Source organism: Cariama cristata, unplaced genomic scaffold, assembly GCF_000690535.1.
Source record: "Cariama cristata isolate BGI_N322 unplaced genomic scaffold, ASM69053v1 scaffold9281, whole genome shotgun sequence".
Classification (NCBI taxonomy): domain Eukaryota; kingdom Metazoa; phylum Chordata; class Aves; order Cariamiformes; family Cariamidae; genus Cariama; species Cariama cristata.
The window spans coordinates 55,357-73,673 of NW_009599813.1; the positions used below are offsets into that span (position 1 = coordinate 55,357).

The window sequence follows — 18,317 nt, forward strand, 5'->3', positions numbered from 1 at the left end:
CAGAGGGGGCTTCGCTTCTAAATTTCTCTAGCTTTTTGTGTTATGTATTTGTAAATTATTTATTGCAAGATGAGGCTCAGTGGTATCTTGGGGGGAAGTGGGGGGTAGGGATAAATCTGTTGCAGTTGTGTGTTGGCTAATCTCAGGAGAAGGCATTAGTCGGCTTTCCAGTCAGTCAGCAGGGTAGATGGAGAAGGAAAAGGTTATCAAAATGAGTGGAATGTGAAATAATATTACTGAACAGAGAGAACAGTGTTTTCCAAGTGCGTGTGTTAAACTGGGTTCATCCATGTCAGGCTGTGAATAATGCCCTTTCTCTGCTTCCCTCTGCCCGTGTGACTGGGACGGCTCTTACACAACTCCCAAGTGCAGAATAGGATATTGTTTAACTGAGCACTGCTGTTGCGGACAGCTCTCGCCAACTCGCTCCACGGAGATACAGAAACTGCTCAGCTTCAAATGAAGCAGTATGATAACTTTTACCTTCTCCTTCTATTGCAGCGGTTCTGATTTCTCTTGCCCCTTATGGCTTGGCTGCTGCACTCCTACTCCCAAAAGCTCCCAAAAATCTGTCTGGCCAGAAAAGCAGACAATTTGGCTCTGTTCAGAGCCAGTGCTATTCACTTTGGCGGAACAAGGTGCTCTTCAAGCAAAGGGATCAGTTGTCCTCATTTCTTCAGCTTGAGATTGACACCTTGGCTACTTTAGCTTGTACCTGCAAATATGAGCAGACACTAGAGCTACTTTTTGCATCATGCATTATAGAGTAATGGAATTCTGCAGTGATCACAATGACACATGCAATCAAAAGAATATATAGCTGCAATTACGTAATGCACCTAATGCTGAACTGTATGAGGCTCTGAAATGCTCGCATCTCTCAATCTTTCAGTCATCGTAGCCTTTGAGAACTGCAGCAGTAAGCTGTGACAGAGCTGCCAGCTACCAGCACTTAACATGGCCTTGCCTAAGGGATAACTCTTGGCATTACAGTTTGCTAGGATTCAGTAACCAGGGTAATGGCAGAGAAACAAATTAAGAGTTACTTTCCTCCTTATTTCTCCAGGACTGTTTTACAAAGGGCCCCAGGTGTGTGCTTGGGGACGGGGCTGGATGTGCAGCATGGGTATCTTGCACCTAGGTCCAAACTCCTTCTGTAGGATGGGCTCAGGTTTGATATGCAGAAGGCGTATGCCTTCTGTGCCACTCCTGTGGCCAATATGGGCTCAATCATCTGTGCAGCCAGCCAGCCTGGTAGCTGATCTCGGAGAGAGCAGAGTGTTTAGCTTTGTTTCCTGCCATCTCCTTTTTTGATGGTAGGACCACGGAGCAAAAGGCTGTGTTCAGTCTCTGCAATGGTCGGGTCTTTATGCAGCAATGAAAGGGGAGTGGATTACGGCCCCTGACCTCCCTTCCTGTGTTTGCATGGAGTCTCTAAATTGCAGCAGCCAACATTTGCAGAGAGATGCTTAAGTGTCATCACAGAGTGCAGTTTGGCACAAAAGTTTTGTTGGTTCAGTTTAGCAAAGTCAGGGTAGGAACCTTACTGTGTTGCAGAAAGCTGTACTGTCAAAATATCCTTATAAACTAAGTAAATGGTGCAATATGCTGATGCCAATGCCGGGAAGCCTTGTAGGTATCACTGTAAGCTTTAGCTTCATTTGGATCGCGATGGGATGTGTGCTTTAAAGCAGTTCTCTTTCAAAAACCACAGTGGAGCTGCGTCAATTTTTTGACCATTTGGGGAAATGGTCTCTGACACCAGTGCAGAGCTGGTGTACATATAAGGAAGCGCTCTATTGTTTGTTCCTTCTCTTTAGAGCTGCAATAACTAAAAAGCTGACATCTTTATGGGATAATGCGGTACCCAGTGGTGCCTTTGCAGTTTTTTTGCAATTGGAAAAAAAAAATATCAGCTGGCTTTTCTAAAGGTTTATTTTCAAAGTAGACTTTTCAGAATCTGCTTTTAAAGAGGAAGTGGCTGAGGCCAACCATGGGAAGGGGTGAATACTTTGCCTCTTGATTTGCACAGCATATGAGGGGGGAGGACAGTGGTTTGAAGTACTTGGTGTCAGGCAGGATCTGCCCCTTTTCTGAAGAGTAGCACAGTCATATCTTGGCGCCCAAGGTAATAATTTTGTCAGAAAGCAACTTTTAGCTTTGAGCAGTAAAAAATGAGCTGTGCGTGAGTTCCCAGAACTGCTGTCCTGAAGTCAGGGCTCATCACCTCGTTCTGGTTTTTGTTCCTGTTATGTTAGGAGGGTTCCACCTTGAGTGGTTTTGAGATTAATCTAAGTGTGTTGTGGGTTTAGAAAGTAGTTTAGTAGTAGTAGATTTAGAAAGACACAAAGTGCAAATTTGACTTTAACTCTTGTAAGTCAAAAGCTCCTGACACTGCTGAAAACATGGGTGGGTATTTTGTTTTGCTGTAGGTTTTTGACTGTCTCATCTTCAGTAAGTCTTCAACTCGCATCCAGAAAGGATGAGCTTATATTAAGATTTTATTTGTATCCTGTGACGTTCAGACATCTTTTCTGGGGCAGTGGGGTTTTCCTAATGAATTTGCTTTCGTACATGCTTACAGCTGCTTGAGCTTGTTGCAAGTCAGCTGTCAGTTTGACATCAAAATTACTCCAAAATTATTCAAACTTGTATCCAAAATTACTATTACAGAATTATCATTCCATTCCTTCATCTCTTCTCTGCCCAATCTTATGTTGTATCTAAAACCAAGACAAATGAGAAAGTTGATGGTTCTATTTCTGTGCTGACTCTCAGATACTTGGGAGTTTTAGATATACTGACCTTTCTTGTTTATTTGTTTTTGTTGTGGAGAAACTGAGGGAAATAGCAGTAATCTCAAGTTTATTGAAATCTTTAGGAGCTTTCCCCAGGAGCTTTGCATCTTTCAGATCAGGTTATGTATGCTGTATCCAAGATTTTTGGAGTCCCAGCATAGCTTAAGATTTGCATAAAGGCATAAAACCTCATAATATTATATCACCGTGACATTAACTTTCTAGACTGTAAATATAACTACAGAGAGATACTGATGTTTCATGCCTGAAGTTTCATTCTCTCTTCTCTTTTTTTTCTTATGCCATGTTCCCTGGGTGCTCACCATCAATTTCAATGCAATGTAAAGGATCTGTCTCTCCCTCCTTCCCCACAGAAGACACATCCGCTTACATTGCCTTGGGTAGTCATGGGCTGAATCACTGGCAAAATCTTACTGAACTGATCTTCCTGCCTGTGCAGACACAGTTATGCTGTCAAGTGGTAAACTGCTTTTTTAACCTGTAGACTGCTGCGCTGTGGGACACAAATCTCTTCATTAAGAATTTAAACATCCTTACAATGAAGGGTGCACTAAGCTATTTTTACTTGGGCTCTGGAGAAATCTCTGATCTGTGTTTCTGTACTATCTTCAAGATACCGTTTACAGCATGCTCTGTCAGAACAGCAGTCAAGTGACAACAGAGCCGGATGCAGCGTGCAGCACTGAAACCCCACAGACAAACCATAGAGGAGCATCTCCAGCTCAGTACTCTGTTGTTGCAATGTGCATCACTGAGGTTTTAGTCAATTAAGACTGTCAGCAGCAAACTCTGAAGCACAACCCGAGATTGTGGGTGCCTGCCTTCTGCAGACCATAACTACTTATTTTTCAGGAGATGCTGAGTCATCTGCCCTCTGACACTGGGGCTTATTGTACCTCCTTCCTCTTGTGGCCCCCTCGAGGCACCTACTGGCATAATGAACTTCTCGGCATTTTGGAAAATGTAGTACCATGCAAAGGTAAATGTTAGGAGGACAAGGTCTACAGTGTGCCATTAATATGGTGAATACTTACTGCAGTGAATAGTTCCAGAGGCTTTGCTTTTCCCATACTCTGCTGTGAATTTATAAAAGTGCAGCAACAGTGTCTCAGTGAAATATGCAGTCAAGGTGCATAAGGCTCAGTCCTGAAGGTAGTGCAAGAGGGCCTGGCCTGTGCATTTCTTGTTTGAGAGTTGGGTCCTGCATAAGATTCTCCCATCTTCTGTCTGCGTGGTGGTGAGTTTTACATACTTGAGTAGGAGCTGCTTTTCTTTAACTCCACAGATGGAACTGGGTAAACCCTTCTGTGTCTTTGCTTGTGACGTGGGTCAAATTTCCCATCAATTCAAGTGCAGTGTTGGTAATGTGATTTAAGGCCATTAGATTCACACTAACATTATTTCTCCGGGTTATGCAAATTCCATCTCCTTCCTGAACTGCTTCCTTCCTAATGGACAATCTAGTGTGTGAATGTAGGGAGTCCCTCAGGACTGTAATTTGCATTTCTGGAAGAGTAAGCCTTGTTTACAACCTGCTGTCTGTGACACTGTATATAGCAGCTGTTTCCCTTTTGGAATCATGACTAATGTAAGAGTTTTGATTTCCAGTCAATAAAGAGTTAATGACTGCAGCAGGAGTGGCTGGAAAACTTTATAAATATCTATATGTATCCCATGCATACTCTGTGTTTGGTGTTAAGAGACCAAGAAACAGAAGCACCAGCCAATTTTAGTGTAAGATAAGGAAATCCATCTGAACTTGTATTTCCTCTTAGCAGTACTCCTCTGCAGTAATGCTCTACATAGCAATTTGGTTGAGTTTCATAACAATATGACATCACTTCCCCACTCAGTTTGGTATCATCAGAAGACTTCATCAGGGTACACTTGATCCCATCATCCAGATCACTTATGAAGATATCAAACAGCATTGGGACCAATATTGATCTCTGGGGGACCCCACTTGTGACAGGTTGCCAGTTTGAAAAGGACCCATTTACCACCACCCCTGGGTGCAGCCCCTCAGCCAGTTCCCCACCCACTGCACGGACCACTTGTCCAGACCCCAACACATCAGTCTCTCTAGGAGAAGGCTGTGGGAAACTGTATTGAAAGCCTTGGAGAAATCCAGGTAGACAAAGTCCACCACTTGCTCCACATCAACTGGGCAGGTTACTTTGTCGTAGAAGGTGATCAGATTTGTCAAGCATGATTTGCCCTTGATGAATCCTTGCTGGCTTTTTCCAAGCCCATGCTTCATTTGCCTAGTGATAGCCCCCAAGGAGGATTCGTTCCATAACTTTACCAGGGACTGAAGTAAGGCTGATGGGCCTGTAACGTCTTGTAGCCTCCTTTAAGCCATTCTTGTAGATGGGGGGACATGAGCCTTCTTCCAGTCTTGTGGGATGTCCCCCGATCTCCATGACTTTTCAAAGATTGAGAGTGGCCTCACGACAATGTCAGCCAGCTGTCTGGACACCCTTGGGTGGATAATGTCAGGGCCTATCGACTTGTGGGGGTCAAGCTCCTGTAACAGATCACACACCAACTCTTCCTTCACTGATGGCAGGTCTATGTGTGCATCAACCTGGATTTTAGTTCTCAAGGCCTGGAGCCCACGAGTGTTGGCAAAGACAGAGGTGAAGAAAGTGTTGAGAGCCTCTACCTTTTCCTTGTTGGTGGTGACTAATTCACCTCTCCTGTTTAACAGTAGGCCAGTGCTTCCCTCCTGTTTCTGCTTGTTGTTTATGTACCTGAAGAACCTTTTCTAGTAGTTTTTTGACAGCTCTGGCCAATTTCAATTTGAGCTGAACTTTTGCTTTTCTAACTGCATCTCTGCATGCCCTGGCAATGCCCTCCTAGTTCTCTACGGATATTTGACCACTTGTCTGTCTCTGGTATGCTTCTCTTTTGGTTTCGAGCAGACTCAGAAGCTCACAGTTAAGCCAAGGGGGTCTCTCGCTCTGCAAGAGACAAGTGAATGTATCGTACTCATAAAGTTGGGCTTTAAGGCTAGCAAATTCATACTGGTGACTTTCTTCAACCCTGACTATCCATTTTGCGTTGGCTGTGTTTGTAATTCTTTCTTGGAGAGAGATGTCTAGAACGTGCCCAGTATTCAAAATATGGGCTAAGCAGTCTATGACACAGTCCTGAAATAATTTCCGTTATTTATATTCAAGAAATAATTTCCATTATTTGTGTTCCATACTTATATTTATACACCGCAGATTTTAATTGCTTATGTAGTACAACTAAACAGATATCCAGAAGTCATTTAAACATTGTTGCTCCGAATACATCTTTTCTTGTTACCTCCTTCCTCAGGTCCACATAGCCTTCCACCCACCGTGAACACCACCTTCTTTTGTCATAAACTAGACTTCTGTTAGCTATCCTTGTGGAACTGTGTTTCTCTGAGCTGTGTGGCAAGCTACTGGATGTTAGCAGGGATTTGCAGTTTGGTCACCCAGAGAGTTTGGATATTTAGTATTTGTGACATGAGAATGGCAGTGCAAGGAGACAAAACTTGGATTGAAGGCACAGTTATTTCACTAAGGCCTTGGGGCAGAGTGCTGAGAGGTGCTTGTCTGGTGCACATCATGGTGGCATTGCTGCTGTTCTTAATTCTGATGTAATGGTCCCTCTCTTGCACAACATTTAGACTGCTCTGAACACTTTGCAGACTAAATGGATGCCATTGATTGGACGTGATGAAAAAGAAATAGCGACACACTTTTTATATGTGGAAAATGCAGCACTCAAATTTGTGCAAGGCAGTGTGTGGCAGACCTGAGGTCTAAAGCCAGGCAACCGAAGTCTTGGGCTTGTTCACTGAAGTAAAATTTCAAGTAACCTCTAGCCATCAGACTTCATTAATCTATTAATTGGCAAGCAACTGCGCCTTTAGTCATGCTGCAGGACTGGTCCTATGAGCATAGGACTGACACAGTTAGGTGAGTCCTTGTTGCAATATGATTATTTTTTTTTTGTTTGTGGTGCAGATGTGACCAGAGCAATTAGAGCTGTGCTAGAGCCTTGTGCAGCATGCCTGCTGTGTTACCGTCCCAGCTCCATTAATTTGGTCCGTCTTTCTTGTTAGAGCTTCAGTGGTGTTTTGTTGCTTTGGTATATCTCTTGTTAGTGTGCACTTGTATAGTCTGGCAGAATTATGTGCAATGGGACTGCACTGGATAATGGTTCCTGAGATCTGGTGATGAAGATTTTCCATCCCCTGTCAGTGACTTGCTCATTTGTGTATTATATTCAGCCAAGGGATTTTCAAGGATCCACAGATACTCGAATTTTTTTTCCTCTCCCATACCTCTTGTAATGTTAAAAGTAAGGATTTTTTACTTTGGTAGTGTTTTGTTTTTTGTTCCCCCCCCCTGTTGTTTTGCACCCCCCATTCTACCTTCTTGCTTTCAGGAAAGCAAATTTGAAAACCTTTTTCTGCTTGCCAGTTCAGAGAGACCAAACTGCTTATTGTAAAATAGTAAACAGTTGAGCTTGATTTGAAGGCTATGTAAATCAAAGCCTGAAATCCTGGCTCTGTTTTGAAGTCCATGGCAGAATTCCCACTGTTATCCACTGTTATTAATGATTCTGCAAACGGTGCCAGTGTTGCTGCTACCAAGAGGCACCCCGCTGCTGGTGGTGATGGTGCCCACTCCTAACAGAGAGCGGCTATGTGAGGCTCTCTGTGGAGGGAGGACGAGAGCCTGCAGCTGAAAAATCTGTGAGCAATTGAAAGCATTCCTGAAATTGGTGAAGTGTTTCTGAGTCTGCCTTTATCATTAAGTTATTTCGAAGGGATTGGGTAGTTGAGGGGGGGGCAGGGGTGATTTTTTTTTTGGTGTATGTGTTTACATTTGAGTCTGATATTGGCTTTACCAAAGATGGATCTATTTTGGCAGGCAGTGGCCTGGCAATGATGCATCTCGCATGCTGTCTGGGTTTAAAAAAAAAAAGTGTGGGGTGGTGACGAATGGGAGAAAAGAAAGAAGAAAGAAAACTACACCAAAGTTTTGACTGGAAACTCTGCCATTCTGGACAAGAGTGACTGCTGTGAAGTTGAACTGTTCCACTTAGTGTGGATCAGCTGAATAGCAGCCAAAGCTTTTTTTATGCCCTTTTCAGTTATTCATATCACTCCCACCATAACAGCCTTGAGGAGCTGCATTTTTTGTCTGTGTAAACCCAGAAGACAGTGTGTCTATTGACCCTCTTGCTGTTTCTGGAATGTGTCTTAGAAAATTGTTCTCAGCAAAATATCCTTCATTCTTTTCTGTATTGGAGCCCGAAATGGCAGAAAGTATACTTTTTTTTTATTTTTTCCTACACTTAATCACCGGTTGCCTTTCATATCGAACTGGATTTTGGGGGCAGAAGGCATATGCAAGTAACACTATGCAAGAATTTATTTTTTGAATTCTATAAGAGGCAGCATGTAATGCATAGCAGCTTGTTAATGTTTTCTCACACCTTCAGGATCAACAGTGCCCATCATAAAGATGTCCATATCCCCTTTCTCTCTTAAATTTTCCTTTTCTGACCACTGGTCAAAGGCATAAAGTACTAGGATTGATTTCAGATCAGTATATAAAGCTTTACTATTACTGCATGTTTGCAAGGACTATGGAGAACTTTCCTTGTCTGTACTTCTTTTGTCTCATTCTGGTAAGTGGTGATTACTTAAATTGCATCATGTTGCTAAACTGCAGGATTTTTCAAGCAGGTGATGAATAGGTTCAGACTAAATACCTCTCCCTAACACGAGTTGCTTCAGAGTAAAAGGGCTGTGGGGTTAACTTCTAATTTCTTATTTTAAAGGGGAAAGAAATATTTCCATAAGTACTTCACTCATGAAGGATTTTTAGGCCATCAATGTCCCACCTTGGCATGTGTCACTTAGCTTGAACCTGCCATCTGTGGACTTCTGGTGCAGTCATTTAAACACCTGGAACTAACTTCTGATGCTGTTCGAAAGTCTGGTGTTTGCAACTCAGTGGTAAGGTAGAAAATCTGCAGGAAATGTGGTTAAAATAATCTTGAGAGAATAATATTTGTTTTTTTTCCTGCTACCTCGTAGAAGAGATAGAAGCCATAGTGTGTGGTGCCAGTTCATATGGCTATTGAGTTTAGTGGTGGTTTTCACTAAGGTAAGTGCTGTTGAGGCCTGATTTTTCTCTTTAAAATTTTTTTTTAAAAAGTGCTGAGGACAGCCACAGTTCTACTGACTTTTAAAAGTCAACACTTTGAAAGTTATTACTGCCCTACAGTTAACTACTGCTCTGCATTCTCCCCCATCAACTAGCAAGGCTGTCTAAAGGAAGGAAAACAGATCAGGTTTGATTATGTTTATTGGCAATTCTGTATAGATTCTGAGGAAGTGGTCATACTTAATAAGCCTTACTTGCTGCTAGTGTGGTTTTAACGAGTTCAGTGTATCAGAGCTACACTTGCTTTACCTAGAGTTTTCTTTCAGGGTTAGTTATAGAAAACACTCCTCTGGTGTGATTGTGTTTAAACCTGATTGCCATGCAGTGGAAACCTGAAGTTTATGTATATGCTCGTTGCAGGGTTAATGGTGCTGCAGGTACTGGGCTGTCCTTCGCTCTCAGGAGTGCTTTTCTTCAGACATGCATTGGCATATGTGACCTTTTGGTTTTGTTGCTGTCATGTGAGTTCAGAGAAGAACTGCATTAACAAAAACAGACTTTGGAGAGGAGGCAATGATGTATATACACTGTGTATGTTTATTTGGGGCCAAAAAGATGTTACAAAGGTATGTTCTAGAGAGGGAGAGTGCAAAATCTGTGTACCTTTTGCAAATGTGTGCAGAAGCACGCATTTGAAAGCAAACTGCTTTTCTTCTTCTCTCCACAAATCTCTGGAATGTATATACCCTTTTCTGCTTTTTCTGATGCCGAAAGGTGACCTCATTCTTTCTTTCTTTCAAGAATGGAGGGGATTTTTTTGTTCCATTACAAGTACCTAGCCTTGACATCTCTAACAATTGAGTAATCTGGCAGTCTGTAGAAGGTCTGGATTGTGGTTTCACATGTGGTGCTGGAAATGTGAGCTCTTGCTCAGTCATCCCTGCCCAGTTAAAGGAGAGAGTATGTTGACTGAAAGCTGCATCACGGTATCATCCTCTTATATCTGAAGTCATGGTCTGGTTTTCCAGAGACAATTATTCCAAAGCCTTTTGTCCTGAAAATACTGTTCAGAGCAAATACTCTAACTCTAAGCAGCCCCAAAAAATACCTTCTCTAAAGCTGTTTGCCTGCACAAGTGAGTAGTAAAGAAGGCAAAAATTTATTTTCTGTAAAGCTCAACTATAAATTACTCTTGAAATAGCTCCTGTGACTCTGTGCAGCTCCAGGCCACTGCAGCCATTATTCTGAACGTGAAACTTAATGTCATCAACTCATTTTTATCATTCTGGGCTTCCGCAGAGTGCAGGAACCTAGCTATAAAACATAATTCTGTTAATACTAGAAGTGATGATGTTAGAGTAAGTGACATACTCAAATGAAGTAATAATAAAAAAAAAAAATCTAGATTTTTTTTTTAATTTTATTTTAAGATCCAAATACCTCATTGGAAAAATATTTGAACTGTTTGAGGCTTGCCAAATGCATTAAATAGCCAGGAGAAACAAAACATCACTGAGGCTCTCATACAGAAATTCTTGGTTTTGGAATGTACCCAATATTACTTACTCATCTGCTGCCTCCTCTTTATTTGGGGCCATTTAAGATCATTTTGGAAATGGAGCATCTACTCCTGTATACATTTAGCTCAGAGTTACTTTGCTCATATCCAACCAATGAACTTGCTCATGAAAATGAACTCTGGCTTAATGTTTGCTGGATCAGCCTGGAAATGTGTAATAATGGATTTCTTGTTTTTCTGCTTGAACAATAGAGTCAAGGGACAAATTCCTGAGTTGCGCTATTTTAAAAAAAAAAAAGACAGCTGTATGAGTGGGACTGGGGCTGTTGTAGAAGTCAGCACAAACAATGGGTTGCTCTTAGGTAGATGAAGAGAATGGGCCTCACAAATGGATATTGATCTGTAGCAGCTGGGACTTGAGGAAGGGGTTGGGAGACAAGCGTACATGACTCTTACAGCTGTCCGCCTTTCCATGGCTGACTCTGTTTTGCTGGTAAATTTGTGTTTGTAATACAAGGCTATATTGTTTTCCACTCATATTTAATGTAGTGATATATGATGGTGTGGATGATAAAGTTTAATAAGCTATATAGCGCTTGGCCAGAAAACTGATTGATATGGTTTCTCGGAATTTCATTGCAGTGGGTAGATTTTCTGATTTATATATGCATCCTTTACAGGAGTTAGTGGGCAGTTAAAACTCCTAGGGAACAAACAAAGTTGAAAGTCATTATCTTTCATTGGATTTATTTATTTGGTTATAGTCGCAGTCTTTTCCATTTAATGCCACTGTTTCATCTCCTATTATGTGCTCAGTGCCCAGCATTTTCTTATTGTGCTTGAATTATTTTTGTAGAAAGAATGTGAAGGGAATCTAGGAAATTCCTACAATTGACTGTGCTTGCAAAAGAAATAGCTGGATTGAGGTGAAATAAATGATTAGGTGAGATGTGCGAGTTGAACAAATGGGAGGGAAGCCTATTTCTTTGCAGACTGAGATTTGAAACCTTCTGGCAGAATTTGTTACCTTCCAGTTATGATTACTAAAATGTTCCGTGATTTGGTATTTCATGGATTCATTGTCAGGAAACTATTGTCTGCTTGGAACAGTTCAAAGAATAGCCCCGTTCTCAACTGCTTTTAATGGGAGCCCACTTAAAATATGCTAAAATTATTTGTTGCGTTGGTTTCCCTGAAACACCCCAAAGTGCTTTAAATAATTTTTAAAGCAGTCTTTCTCTATTTTTTTTTTTTTTTTTCCCCTCTTAAAGGGGTTATTATGAAATTGAGGAAGTGTTTGGAACATAACACTTTCTGGACACTCACAGGACTGTTCAAGGCTCAGTCGGCAACGGAGGGTGAGGAGGCTCTGTGAGCGCCTGAAAAATGAGTGCAAACTCAGGATAGTTTAGATTTGCAAAGCCAAGTCCTGGACTCAACTCCAGTCGATGGCTGAGCTCTCACTGGAGCAAGCGTTTGGTCCGCAGCTCTGGGCAAGGTGGAGAGGGGCTGGGTGGGCAGCAGAGTGAAGCGGGAGAGAGGGGGGATTCAACAGGTGGACACCGGACAGGGAGTGAAGGCGTATGGGTGTAGGGAGCTGGGTAGGAAGGGAAGAGAAGGAAGAGTTGCTGTATGAAGGCCAATAGCAAGGAAGGAAAAGGCAACTCAGACAGATGGGGTAGGCAGTAGGGGAATAACATTGGGCAGTGAAACAGATAACAGAAGGCCTGGGGAAGCAGAATCATAAGGGGAGGAATCTGAAAATATAAAAGGGTCACTTGGGGACAGATTGTTCTAGGGAGTTAATTGGCCAATGCTCTGCTATGCTGGGTAGCAAAGCACATCATCTGTGTGGGTAAAAATAGGAAGGGAGTTGTGTCTCAGCTGCTACTCAGGCTCCTCTTCCCTTGTGCACTTCATGCCAGCGCTATTCGTGGAAGTGTAGATAAAGGACTTTGCAGAGAGCACAGTGGGAGCACAAGTGAAGATCTTTGTCATGGTTATGTTGGCTAAGGCATGTGAAATAAGACAAAACTGTGTTGGTGTTTTTTTGTCACTTCCCTTTCCCCCAAAAATACTACTATCCAACAGGTAAGTAGTTCATTAGAGAAAAGCAGGTGCCCTCCAACAGGGCATACGGTCGAGCAAGAAGAGTGCCCACAAGCATACAGAAAATGTGCATGCCTGTTAAGTGGGCTAGTAGAGGGGCAAACTTGTTTCAGTGTTTTACATGCAGTATGAACAGAGGTTGTTCATGGAATGCAGAATACTTCATGGAAATAGTATGTTGTAACACAAGAAAAAAGCAGCAGCAGTGTGCACGCTGCAGGCTTATGCTCGATGTAGATGAACTGTTTTACAAAATAGGAGTAAACCAAAAGCTGAAGTGTTCAGAGACCCATGTGCTAATGCTCCTGTGCTGCCTACTGGTAAGGATAGTAAGATGAGGAGTAAGACAATGCAATTTCTTTCCACGTTGTATAAATTGTAAATTTCTTTTGGCATTTCTTTAGGCAAGACAGCAAGCCCAGCTACGACATCAAATGGCAGAAGACAGCAAAGCAGAATATTCTTCCACTCTACAGAAGTTTAACAGTGAGCAGCATGATCATTACTACACACACATACCAAACATCTTCCAGGTAAGGGTCACTGGCACTGATCTAGAGTTGCTCGTAATCTTGCGATAAGAATAGAGGGGCGGCATATTGCGCATCTCCTAAATTCTGTGACCCTGTCTTTTCCTTTTTGGTGATTTTTGTCACTGTTAGCAAACTTTATGTGCAGCCTCCCAACCCAAGAGATGGGAGAACTTGGTATCATAAACTGTCCCTTTCTCTTAGACTAGATATCAAGTGATCAATAATATATGAGGAAGGTGACATTGAATTGTCATTACAGATTACGATAGTCTTTGGAATCCTCACAGTGTTGCTCTGTTAAACTCTTGTGTCCATGCAGCTGGGGAATGAGTGTATTATTTGCATTGTTGGGGCAGGAATCAGCTGGGCATCGTTACATCTGTAAAGCCTCACAGCCCTTTATAACCTGTCTTCAAATCAGGCTTCACAGATGTTTAAATTGAAACCACAATAATTCTGCAGTAGTGAATGTCATAGGGTTTAAGCAAGCTTACTGATTATGTCTTAGGGTGCCTAAAGAAAGACTGTAGAGAAAAAAACAGAAAAGCCATCAGATTTATACTGACTGAAGATCTGAGTTTGTGCTTGACTGAACGAAGAGCGATTAATGTAGTAGAACAGAAGTTCTAAATGACTGTTCCATTGTAATGGGTCATAAGCATCAGAAGTGGAAAATACAGCCACTTTAAGGGAGGAAATGTCACGTGCTTATCTGATGAGAAACAACTGATATTTGTGTTGCAAATTTGCATTTTTTTTATCCAGCACTGGAACTTCTTAGGTAAATGGACACCTCCACTTTTGCTTCATGGTATTTCAAACCAATATTTCTTTGAGATAAATGATCCCTGGCATCAGATATAAATACAAATATATTGCAAAAATTTAATGCCAGATCTGTTAAGTGCTCTGATTTGTAGGTGAACAGGGTTGAAGTACCACAGTTGTATCCTTTTCACTACCAGTGCAGCAGTAAGTTCTAGTGCTTTCTTTCAGATGTTGAAATAAGTTGTTTTGTAAAGAATTTGTGTTGCTTGTGGATCAGTTAAGGCAATGGGGATTTTTAAGTTGACAATGCTCCATAAGGTTCCTGCAGTCTAATGTGAAACAGGCTGATCCTGTTCATGCCCTTCTGTATCCTGTTATAATCTCTCATAATAGTGTTATGCCACATCCAGTTTCCCTCTGTAATAAACAAGAGGCTCATGGAATAGATGCTGGAGATCGTGGCAGTGAATCCATTGAGCAACAGGGAGCATATGTTGAGAAGCCCTGGTGTGAACAATATATGATGTATAGGACTGCCTGTCAAGCAGAAATTACCTTCTAGGGAAAAAGAGAAGAGGAGACATCAAGATTTTTGTTTGTTTGGATTCTGCAGTGGAATGAAAGTAAGATTTTTCAGAACACGTGCAGAAAATGAAATCATTTATTGTTGCAATTTATTATTGTTTTAAAAACCTTAGGAACCACGCTTACGAAAGTCTAAAACTGGGGGTTTGACAAATCAGCATTTTAACATAAAAAATTAATTGAAAAATTCCCAGTAATAGTAACAGATTACTTTTAGAATGGCATTTTGATGTTTGAGTGACCAGTATCACTTGGTGCCTTCATGAGAATAGCTGTCCTAGTTTGTTCTTAAACATATATTAAAAACAAAAATTTTACAGCAGCTTGATGGATGCTGGGGAGAAAAATTTGTTGAAACTGTGAAGTTAATCTTGATATTTGATCTTAATTAAATTTAATGTTTTAGAAAATACAAGAGATGGAGGAAAGAAGAATTGTGAGGATAGGTGAATCCATGAAAACTTTTGCAGAGGTTGACCGCCAAGTGATCCCTATCATTGGAAAATGTCTGGATGAAATAACAAAGGCTGCAGAATCAATTGATCACAAGAATGTAAGTGTTGCATTGTTTGGATTGTTGATTGTCATCTTTAGTATTGATCACTTCATATATGGAGACTTAAATCCTGGGTCCATGCTGCAGCACAAGAGCTTTATAGTCATAGAACTAAAACAAAGCATAGCTTCTTGTCCCAAGCTACTTTGTCTGAGGCAGGACGTGCTCAGATTATTTCCCAAATCTGCTTAACACCCAGAAGTGCCTCTGCTGCCACACTTTTCATTTTTCTTTTTTTTTTTTCTTCCCATTTTACTAGTGTAATTACTTTTTGAAATACTGTAATTGAACAACAATCTTCTGCGTGGAATAAGGAAGATGGTGGACATAATTCCAAATACCTAATAATCACCGGTTCTTATACAGACGGGTTCTATGTCTAATAGTCAGAAAACTGAATGTTACAGAAATGTCTTCATTCCAGTTAGTTTTATAATAATGGGAGTATTTAATGTATTGGCTACATAAATTATTGCAAACAACTCTGGCAAAATTTCTACTTTACTGTAAAATCTTTCTTTGCAGATTTGAGATTTGCTAGCAATCTGTAAATGAGGTCTTGCAAATCTTGACTTCTGAACATCATTCTAGGAGTAAAAAGAAGCCTGCCTGATGAAAAGGCTGATAAAAGAGTTCGGTTGAGCATCTTGAGGTACAGTTAGCACAAGGGCAAATGTGTCTTCTATTTTGTTTTCAGAATGATCTGCTCCCTTTGTAAATGAAGTCTCTGCTTGCTCTTTCAGCCCTTCTCATGGATCACATTAGTGCTTCAAATACAAACAGCATGTGTCTTGCTGGCTGTTTGAATTTCCCATAAGTCTTTTTCACTGGAATCTTTTCTGAGCTGTTCAGTGCCCAGAGCCTGGAGACTGCTGTTAATTGGCAGCATAAGCCTGAGGCTGAAGCTTTGAAATTAATCCATTACTTTCTGCTCGGCAATTGTGCTCAGAGAGAGCAGCATAGGAAACCAAGGAATCTGAAAATTACTCTTTCAGGGTGGGGGAAGGGGGAGTTGGGGCACAGATTCCCATATTGGAACAACCTATGCTTCTTGAGGTACGACTTTTGGTGCTGCATGGTAAAGTCATGTTGGGGAGATTCATCTAAGCCTATACTCTACTTGAATCTTCAAGTGAGGTCTTGGCGAAATACACACAAGGTTTGAAGCTAGCTGTTTGAATCACCATGATTTTTATATTCAAGTTGGTCTCTCTTGAACACAGACAAGTCAGATTGATGCCTTGTGCATGAGTATGACATTAGAAAATGGTGGCTTTTGAGGATTGATAACTAAGGGATCTCCTGTAAACACCACACTAACAAAAATGTATTTAACCAAATTTGTTATATCTGAACAATTACAAAGGGTTTAGCGTGTTCTATCTGGAAAACAGTTATGTGCATAAAGGGTTCTTTTTTAAATATCATCAAGGATTTTTTCTCATCTCTGGAACAGTGGTTTCTAACTCTTGATTCTCATAAAAGTGATATGCTTGTTCCTGGCCTTATGTAGCATGCTAGTCCTGCCACTTTATAAAGATGACCATAGGTGTACACGGTAGCAATTTAAAAGCTGTATTTTTTTCTATTTCCAGATACTGTACTGCTTTTGCCACTAATGCAGAGTATTACAGCAGACCTTTCCCATATCACCCCTTAACGTTCTAGAAGCAAGTTTCGGCTTTCTTAGGCCACCATCAGGAGAGTCTGTCCTTTTCCTCGAAAGATTCAAACTGAAGGTTGCCTCTTTTATTCATCTTTTTTAAGCTTGAAAAATTTCAGATAGGAGAATCAACTAGATCTGTGCTGTTGTCAACTTTGAAAATGAGGTTAGATTCCAGGGAAGTTGAATGCAAGGACAGCTGGTGATAATATAGCTAGTACAATGGTGAGCAAAACCAAGAGCCTGCTGAGCAGGAAAAGCTTTGTGTGAAACTCTGGGCCCACAAGGACATGTGTTTCCCAGCTGGGAGGAGACCTCCAGGATCTGGTAATCATAAATAAAAGTACAGTATTGCCAAACTTGAAATGTATAAGGTCAGACGCTATGACACTGACAAAAGGCAGTGATGCATTTGGAGTTCTTATTTAGCTCTTGGTATCCTTTGGTTTTATTTCCACTTTTTCTCCCCGGCTATGACATACAGAGTTACTGAAGAAGGGGAGAAGTTAAATGAAAGCTCTACTCTTCATGCAGTAACTTCAGTTCAGAAACCAGGGCTTTAAATGGAACAACCACAACTAATATAGAAGATGTATTGGTCGGAAAGAAGGGAAAAAAAAAAAAAATGGAGAAAATGCCAATTCTAGTAATTTACCTTATGTACCAAATTTTGTCAAGACTAGCTGAAAGGATGTAAGAACCTGCAAGTTCTGCAGCTTTTTTTGCTATCAGTAAAATATTACTAGCTGATGGTAAGGCATTACTGTTTAAAAAGGAAAAACAAAATAAAAGCAGCAGAACTTTGCACGTCATGTAGGTATCTCAGAGCTTTTTGATAATCAAATTTCAGCTTCAGGTAGGTTTATTACAAACATTGGTCTATGAAGGTGGGGTTCCTATGGTATCTGTGAGCCACTATGATTCCTAGCATCAGAATTGTGTGGTACAATAGTAAGGAAGGATGTATTATCTATAGTGACTTTGAAACTGTGGAAGTGCAGACTGCTAACAGGCTTCCTTTCCATGGCCAGCTCCGTGTTCCCTCCCTCTGTGGATGCTAGCAGGGTTCTGGAAGATCACTTTTCTACCAGGGCCTCTATTTTCTTGGATAGTGTTAAGAGCCGGAATGACATATGGGACAGATTTAATATTTTCTATATTCTCTGCAGCTTAAATATTACAAAGTTCTGCCTCATGCCTGCTTGCAAAATGGCCAGTCTTTCCGGCTTAATTACTAAATTTGCAACCGTGTAAATAAGATTGCTTTATGCCCTCACTGAAGTGTGTATGTCCTGCTTTGGCTAAAACAGGACCAATTCTCCTTTCAGTAGATTTTTTTTTTTTTTTCCTTCAGTTAAGTTTCTTCTAAGGAACTGCACTTTCTGAAGTTGGCTATGTGTTTTCAGACAGTGTCTGCTTTCAGAATTGATAATGCTTGATGTTTATAGTTGTTACTAAAGTCATGGTAGGATTGGTATGCCGAAAGGCCCATGTTTATACTGATTCCTATGGAGACCAAGGTCACTGCTGCTGGCTCTCTTATGGTCCGCAAGTGAAAAGACGTAAAAGGGTCATACCTGTGGGAAAGTGCGGATGGGACAGGT

General features: G+C 41.1%; 1 protein-coding gene across 1 annotated transcript in view; it reads left to right on the top strand.

Moving 5' to 3' along the window:
• LOC104169003 (formin-binding protein 1-like) overlaps window positions 1-15,047 on the top strand; it is a gene marked incomplete at its 3' end in the record, with an annotated part of 41,205 nt that extends 26,158 nt beyond the window's left edge. The window contains exons 7-8 of the mRNA XM_009709808.1: window positions 13,013-13,141; window positions 14,901-15,047. Coding sequence (XP_009708110.1) covers window positions 13,013-13,141; window positions 14,901-15,047 — 276 coding nt within the window. The remainder of the gene's footprint in view (window positions 1-13,012; window positions 13,142-14,900) is intronic.
• Window positions 15,048-18,317: the final 3,270 nt, after the last annotated feature.